This window comes from Charadrius vociferus, unplaced genomic scaffold (assembly GCF_000708025.1).
Source record: "Charadrius vociferus isolate BGI_N301 unplaced genomic scaffold, ASM70802v2 scaffold72, whole genome shotgun sequence".
Classification (NCBI taxonomy): Eukaryota; Metazoa; Chordata; class Aves; order Charadriiformes; family Charadriidae; genus Charadrius; species Charadrius vociferus.
In genome coordinates this window covers 4,542,912-4,551,601 of record NW_009647830.1, presented here as the reverse complement: position 1 = coordinate 4,551,601, position 8,690 = coordinate 4,542,912, and the positions used below count along the sequence as shown (strand labels likewise).

The following is an 8,690-nucleotide window of genomic DNA, read 5'->3' as shown; positions in this document are numbered from 1 at the left end:
GAAGTTGTCCTCAATGCAATCCAAGAACCTCCTGGATTGCCTATGCCTGGCTGTGTTACCCTTCCAACAGATGTCAGGGTGGTTGAAGTCACCCATGAGGACCAGGGTCTGTGAACGTGATGCCGCCCCATCTGCCTATAAAGGGCTTCATCCACTTGGTCGTCTTGGTCAGGTGGCCCGTAGCAGACTCCCACTGTAATGTCCCCTGCTCCCAATTTCTCTTTAGTCCTGACCCATAGGCTCTCAGTTGGCTCTTTATCCATCCCTAGGCTGAGCTCCATGCATTCCAGCTGCTCATTAACATATAAGGCAACACAACCTCCTCATTTACCCTGTCTGTCTCTCCTGCAGAGCCATGGCAACACTCCAGTCATAGGAGTCATCCCACCAAGTTTCCACGACGCCAATGAGATCCTAGCCTTGGAGGTGTGCACACATCTCTAGCTCCTCCTGTTTGTTCCCCATGCTACGTGCATTTGCATAGAGGCACTTCAGCCGTGTCTTCGTTGAGGCTGACCTGGCTGGAGCAGCTGTAATTACTTTGCGCTGCTCTCCAGGCAGGATTCCTTTGCAGTGTATTAACGGTGCATCCCCATTGGCTCCTGTTTGTCCAGAAGCTTCTGGCTCGTCTATGTAAGACTTTGAGCATGCTGCAGCATAGTCAGCACATTTTGGAGCTAATGGCTGCAGGCCCTCACCAGCACCCTGTTCCTCTTTCCTTGGTACAACATCCATTGGCTGGGCCCGGGCAAACCCCGTAATATACCCTTCCTCCGTCCAATCCATTCCATTGTTGAAAAACCCCAAATTGTGGCGGTGACACCAGCCACAGAGCCACATATTAACAGACTGAGCTCGTCTGTTCCTTTCAATGTCATTGCCCGCAATGGGAAGTAGGGATGAAAAAATAACCTGTGAATGAAAGTTTCATTCTGGAACTCAAAAAGTCTCGTAAAAAAGCCTTCAGCGTAGAAAATAAAAGATTAGACTAGTGGCTCAGGGAACAAATATGCTGTCCCCATTCTTGGTTTTGGTTTTGGTTTTTTTTTTTCTGCTTGTAAAATTAATATTGGAAGTTTGCTAACATTTTCACTTTTCCAGTAACTGCAAGTCTTGGCACTGCTTCTTACTAAATACCTTGTGATAGAAAGCAATTTAATTTTTTTTTTTTCCTTTGAGTGCTTTGAAGTCATTCTAGAAAGTGTGCTACCTGAAGCATCAAGTAAAAACTAGAAGCCGACTGCATTTTTTCTAATAATACTGCAGTTTTTAATTGAAAAGGATTTATAATTTTCCAAGACTGTCTCTGTTACTAGACAAAACATATTTCAAACTCCACAAAATATAAATGTGATCTATGGTAAATTCAGAGGATCTTCATTTTTACTGCATGGCTTTCTGTGTCTACCTTGAGCTTTTAGCTTTTTAAAACAGGAAACAATGAAAGAGACAACTAATATTAAGGAACATTTCAGACTATGAACTCTAAGCCTCAGACTACAAAAGTTCTTTCATTTTTGGAGAATGTAAAGACCCGATAAAAATGATTCCAAGCTCGATAGTATTTTTTGTAATTATGAGATTTATCACAGCAGATGAAGGTGAATTGTAGGATTTGCTGTTTAATTTAAAATGGTTTTGGTGTTTTAAACACTCAAACAGCTCAAACAAGCTGTACAAAATCCAGTACTTTGCTGTTTCACCAGTGTAAATTAGCAAAGCTAACACAAGATTTTTTTCTAGACAAAGTTTTCTCAGTAGTACAACTTAATTCTTACAATTACAGAGTAGTGACTTTAAAAGAAGTGAAAACCTAATGGAATGTGTAGGCGTTAATGCTAGTTGCAACACAACTATTTTGTTCACACTGAATTGCAACACTTTAAATATTTCTATTTAAAAAAAAACATTCTTTTATTTTAATATTTGAAACGGAAGTGGCTAGTATTGTGGTTTTTCAATTGGATATTAAGGTAAGGACAGAAGTAGTTAAGATCAAGTTTTTAAAGGATGCATTTATCATTTTTCTCCTCAAATTTAACTTTAGGCAAAACAAAGTCTATATAATACACTACTAAACAGAATACATGTCAGTATACTGTAGTTAGCATGTACTGTGACACACTATATTTAACTCCCATTCACTGTAACAAAAATTAAGACATTTATTTTAAAGAGACAATACCACAAACCTGAGCATCTGCTCCACCTGAAGCAAATTTTTCACCACCTTTTGAAAAAGCCACGGAAAATACAGGTCCCTAAAAGAAAAAAATTAGCATAGAGTGAAATTATGCTATTACTGTAATCATAGTATTCTAATGCAGAGACAAACACACTTATGCCATGATCTAATATAAATAGATTTTTCATTTTTAATAAAATAAGAAACACTAACTGTAGTGAATTTTTTGCAAAGCAACTTGATTGAAGAGTTAATATTGCACGTCTTTGTAAGATGCTGCATTACAATTGCTGCAATCAATACTAGGAAGATAGTGGCTTCCTTAGATTTTATGCTTTAAGTGTGCAATGAAAAATTATCAAATACATATTACATTACTCAAGACAATGCACTTGAGTGATTCATTATGAAAAGTAGGGTTTGTTTCGTATTAAGAGGAAAGGGATGTCTACCATTCTTCACAAAAGTTAGCTTCCATAAGCTTCCTCCTCCATAGAAAGCACTGTTTTTCAAAAGACAGACTAATGTGCCAAATAATTGATTTTGACTGCTAAGAAAGTGAATTACTAATGAATTCAGAACATGATCTATTACTTGACATTAAGCGTGCATACAATATTAACAGATTAACTGCATGATCATAGGCAAAATTGATGTATTTCCTGACGCACTTGTGACAAGATGTATTAATACAACACTTTGCTGTCCACTAAAGTTTATTTCCAAGTTGCGAGATACAAGACACAGTGGCATAAATATTACTTTCACTTTGAAGAGATACTGAATAACCTATTAAGATCTTCATATAAATGGGATTATTGTGTATACCTTGTGTCCATGAAGAGTGTAAATAAGTCTTCCTTCTAAGAGATCCAAAATCTTAAGGGTACCGTCAGTAGAAGCAGTGATGAGATAGTTACCAGAAGGATGGAACGATACACAATTAACCCCTGCTCTGTGAACTAATTTACAGAAAACAATATTCAAAGACTATAGATATCTACTAACAGGAAACGTACACTTTATTTCTTCACTCTTTTCTACTTCCCAAAGAACAACCTACTTCATTTAAGGGAAAAACAACCAAAGTGCTGGAGCACAGCAGATTCCCCAAAGTATTTGCTCAGTTCTGTTCTAAAAAATTAAGAGAAGCATTGCAGAAGAATAATCAGGATTCAGTCTGGGTTTTTGGGGTTGCTACGCTACAAAAAGATTACTTACAAAATGGCTGTGTGACTTGTTTGTCCACTTTCACCAGTAAGGAATGAAATCATGTAATCTAAATAAATCACATTTCATTGCCAAGAGCTCCATTCTAAAGAAAATACAAACTACATTGTTTTTACCTTTGTAATGCTGCAGTAGCTTGTTCATTCGAATATCCCACAGTTTCACTGTATGATTGGAACCTGCAGATGCTATACATGTACCACTTGGGTTGAAATCCACAAAATTTGCAAATCTAAATATAATTAATGAAAATAAATTGATGACATGTTTCCACAGAAATATTTGGAGATAAATATATCTATATGTATGTAAAAAACAATGTTAACACTGAGTTGACACAAACTTGTATGGAATCCACATGTATGGAAACTCAAATAATGTATTTCAAGCAACTAAAATAAGCATGAGAAAACAAGATGTGCGTGACAGATCAGACTGCATTATCTGGCTTTTGTTAAAAAGACAGTATAATTATCCTGACTCAAACCTTCACAGTTGGACTACAAAGTTCCTAGAAGAAAGTGCTGCAAGGAGTTTGTAGGCCACAAGTAAAATAACTTTGTCTAAGAACAGAGCACCTAGCTGTAGCCTTTTAGCTTGGGAAAAGGATAGAGAGAACAGTTATGAAATTAGCAAAGCACATGTACAAGATTAATAATCCATTGTATTTTTTGATTAAAGCTTTGGCTCCAAGAGATTTAAGAAAACTGCAAACAAGTAAAAGCAAGTATTTTCTAAACCAAAATATGGCAGGTCACTGAGGCTAACAAAATACTGTTTTCAACACGTGGAGAATTCTTAAACTTCTCTTCTTGTTCAAGCATCCAATATCAAATAGCATTATCAAAATGGAGGAAAAAGATGAAAACATTCAAAAATCCAAGAACAACCTGACTTCTCTCTGGTTTATTTCTTGGCGATGGGAAAACAGCAGGATAAGTGCAGCCAGTTAACCTCTTTAGAAAAATGTGAAATTAATTATTTAGTTCACATGGGTGTTAGAAGAAGTTTAATCTATTTTCAGATACAACATATATAGGTTAACACCACAAAACATGAATTTAATCTCATTAAAACTACACATTTACATTTCCACTTTTTTGTAGTAACACTTACCCTCCATAATCTAAGAGGCTATCAACACAAATTTTATTTCTTGTATCCCAGATCTTAACAGATTTATCCTCACTGCAAGATGCTATTAGTCTTCCATCAGGTGAAAATCTGGAACATGCAAGCATATACATTACTAAACAACTGATACTACCTAGATTAGTGTTAGAGACATAAGTACCAAAACACCAGAACCGAGAAAGTCTGTTTGGAATTACAACACGTAACATTCAAAGAACATTCAAATTTCTCATATTTCTCATGGAGTAATAAAACCAAAAAGCTTCTCCCCTCACTCCTCCCCCCCATTTCACAACCAGTTCCAACTGAAAACATCCATAACCAAGAGAAAGGGGTGGAGGGGAGGTAACAGCAGCCTAAGGTTGTCATTTCACACGCCAAAGAGATTATTATAGAAAACTATAGGCAAAAAGACATAGAGGACACAGTAGAACCTTGCGTTCAATTTTAACCTACATATATATTCTCCTGTGAGTTCTCTCTAGACTGTCAGCAAAACATTTGTGATTATTCCTAGACTATCAGAATGGGTTTTTAAACAGAACAATCAATCTGTCTGTAATTTCACCAATCCTTATTATTTTTCATATTAAGCAACTGCACAAGGACATTAGAACACTGTTCAAGAACTTCCACATATCATTTCCTAGAGCTTTTATTTTTCTTCTCAACAATCAGATACTTTGGAATTTTGTAGGGCTCTGCACTTCAGTGTTAAATTTCTTTCTCAAGAGATTTAAATTGGGCCTCTCAGCTGCAGATTTTCCATTAATATTGGGGGGGGGGGGAGAAGAGCAAAGAACAATCTTTTCTTGTCTTTGAAGAGCTGCCCTGCCTTTAAATAGAATGTGAATCTTAACTTGCAGTACAAAGACCATTTCTTTTACCTTTTCCAATTACGTAAGCTTAACTCATTTTGACTCATGACCATTCTTGCGTGCCACTACTGTTCCAAGAATAGTTGAGAAAACCCCTACTGTGCATAATAAATCTAGAAACAAGTGAATGCTGTGAAATACATTAATACAGCACAAAAAACATACAGGACTGGGGAAACAAACAGGATACTGACTGAAAATAGACACCAAAGACCTTATTTTTCCTTTAAAGCAAAGGAATTAACACTCAGCAACAGATTCAATATGTACATATATTAACACAGAGCAAGCTTGCAGACTTTGGCTAGGAGATATATATAAAATGTGTGTGTAAGACTGATTCATTAAAATTTTATTATTAGTGATAGATCATTATTTGTCATCCATAGATTTTTCCTTTTTGATTTGTCCTAAGAAATCAAAACACTTTGTTAGGAGTTCTGCTTCTTTACAAAGAGAACAAAAAGAACGCTTACTTGGCACAGCGAACCCAATGAGTGTGTTGGAACAGGGAAAACAAAAGGTGCTGACGGCGAACACTCCATATTTTTATTGATTTATCATTGGATGCTGAAACTAGTAAGTGGCCATCATGTGAGAAGCTCACGCTACGAACAGATGCTGTATGGCCCTTCAGTACTGATGATTCTCCATGACTAGGAAAAAAAAAAAACCACAATCCAAAACACAATTATATTAAACTAAAAGAGTTTAAAAACCCATAAAATTCAAGTTAACATATCTGGAATCTTATCCAAACAAAAAAGCAACATAGACAGGCTAAATCTTAGTGCTGCCAATGTTTTTTGGCTCATTTGTATATTAAATATTAGAATAACAGACTTTAAAGTAATTGTATTGAATATGACCAATTTTAGAAAACAGCGCAATTAACCAGCAGCACTAGCCTACCTACATTTGAAAGAATTGATTATGTTTTTTGATATAATCTACAAAACACTTAAAGGAACATCAGTCTAAGATCATTCTGAATAGCCTGTAATCACTACTACTTGAGACCAGGCTAAAAAGACAAGTCAAGTCAAAGTTGTTTGGGTTTTTTGTTCCCCAAAAAATGCTTTTTTTTTTTTTTGCTTCCTTCATCACTTGTCTCCCCAAAATGAAATGCATCCATGCAACCCTTATTAAAAGAAATTTATCCTTTAAGCCAGAGAAATACTACCAAGCATAGTCCTACAGACATGAAATTACGACTTGCTATATTTTTCTTTGGAAACTATAGAATATTCAGTAAAGAACAAAGCAACACAGTAAAGAACTGTGTTGCTTGTGCTCCCAATCTCTGTTTCTGTCAAAGCCCAGTGAGGAATGTGGGAAGGAAAGAGAAATTTTTCTTGGGTAAAGACTGCAATATGCACATTGCATGTTGATGAAATGCAGAGGCAGCATCGCCCAGTTATACTCACATGCAAGGAATCCAGAGTCTGACAGTACGATCCTGAGAAGCTGTAGCAAGGAGCTGCCCATCTGGTGAGAACTGTACGCTGGTCACCGCTTCCGCATGGCCGACAAATTTGTAAGCTCTGCATTGTGTCTTCAGCTTCCACACCATAAGAAACCTATCCAAAGAGGAGGTAGCTGGCAAGAAATACAAGATATTATGAGTCCACTCACTGTTATCAGAAAAATCAGAGCTAATGACTATGGATTTGGATTCACCAGCGAACTTAGTGGGTATTAAGGGGAGGGAGCGGTTATTGGGTTTTAATGGATACTTGGCCTGAGCAGAGGCCTGGCAGCCAGCAATGCCAACACCAGGCTTTTGGAAGGACACCAGAAGACTGGGAGAAGTAAAGGATAATTCTTAACTCTCCCACATATTAAGCAAACCGGTTTACAAGTACTTTAAAGATATAGAACAAAAAATCCAATGCTGAACATCATGTACACATCATTAAGTATGAATCCAGATCTGGCATTACCAAATACTAAGAGCAAGAGACATTCTTCAGTGATCTCACTTTGATCTCTGAGATGCAATTTGTTTCAAGCATCAAGTGTTTAACTCTGAAAAGACAGGCAACAAACTCAAGATATCATTTCTAACTCTTCAGATATCTACACTAAAGTGACTATCCAAATATGATAATTCTGTAACCCTATTTAAGTACCTATATTTTAATACATTTGTCTAGTTCAAAACACAATGTGAAGTTGGTCTGATAATAGAAAGAGATGATTTTTTTTTTTTTGCAGTCACTTTACAGGTGAACCATACTATCTACATTTGAGAAGGTAGACACAGCTTTTACCAGAGCTTGATCATTTTCAGGAAACTATAAGCAGCAAAAGTTGAAAATCAGTCAAATTAAACTGAAGAGTGTGATATTCCCACACCCCTATTATCTTCATCTCTGCTAAATGGTAGCATGCAGGTGAGAAATAAAAACAAGGGATTCACACTGCCACCCCTCAATTATAAGATTCCCAGCCTTAGTACAGAAAGAGAGGGAGAGGAAGAACAGGGACCTCCTGGAAGTTGAAGAGAACATGAAAAGGATGGCTCTTCCTTTCTCAACCTCTTTCAGGCACCGACAGAGCACAAAGGAATGGAGTCTGTTTATCAGCATGTGTATCAAGGCAAGCCTCAAACAAAATATTAGATATTAAACTCTCCTTAAGAATGTGGCAGAGATATTATTTTTACTCCCAAAAATAAAAGTTTTACTCCCTTCTGGTAAAAGATGTGGGACCAGATTACCCCTATGCCCATATCAATAGACCTAAATTTGGCAAAGTAGTACAGGATATTCCCCCCCCAACTTTTCAGAACTCTATTTTACAGCAGGCTTTTTCTAATTGCACTTGAATGATTTCTTTTTTCCCTTTGATTCAGAAAAACGTGACCTAGAGTGGCACAAAACAGAAAGGAAAAAGTGAAACGTAAGGCAAAACGGAATTTGAAGGCACTACATTGGAAACATGGAACAGACAAAATTGATGGTTTCTAAAACAAATAATGCACAAACTGCCAATTACCTGTGGAACATTAAGAGGTACCTTGTGAACTGCACGAAGGTCATGTAATACCAGTCCTCTTTGCTTTCAGTTCTAAAAACTGAAGGTAATATTTTAAAAGACAATAATACAGTAAATTCAAAGCCTGGTTTCTTGTAGCTTGCTCTCTCGCAGATGGATTATCCCGAGGTTAATGAGACACAACCAGTGACCTGAAGTTCTCCTTTCCCTGGGACATCCACAAGTGTCTTCCTTGCTCTCCCTCTAGACTCCCTGTTGCCTAC

The 8,690-nt window shown here is 36.8% G+C and overlaps 1 protein-coding gene across 1 annotated transcript in view; it reads right to left on the bottom strand.

Moving 5' to 3' along the window:
* The window catches only part of POC1B (POC1 centriolar protein B), a 49,563-nt gene extending 42,542 nt beyond the window's left edge, over nucleotides 1-7,021 (bottom strand). Inside the window, exons 1-6 of the mRNA XM_009882615.1 lie at nucleotides 6,855-7,021; nucleotides 5,904-6,083; nucleotides 4,532-4,639; nucleotides 3,532-3,647; nucleotides 3,014-3,147; nucleotides 2,193-2,261 (exon numbers count right to left, since the gene is read on the bottom strand). Coding sequence (XP_009880917.1) covers nucleotides 2,193-2,261; nucleotides 3,014-3,147; nucleotides 3,532-3,647; nucleotides 4,532-4,639; nucleotides 5,904-6,083; nucleotides 6,855-7,000 — 753 coding nt within the window. The 5' untranslated portion in view covers nucleotides 7,001-7,021. The remainder of the gene's footprint in view (nucleotides 1-2,192; nucleotides 2,262-3,013; nucleotides 3,148-3,531; nucleotides 3,648-4,531; nucleotides 4,640-5,903; nucleotides 6,084-6,854) is intronic.
* Between the last annotated feature and the right edge of the window lie 1,669 nt (nucleotides 7,022-8,690).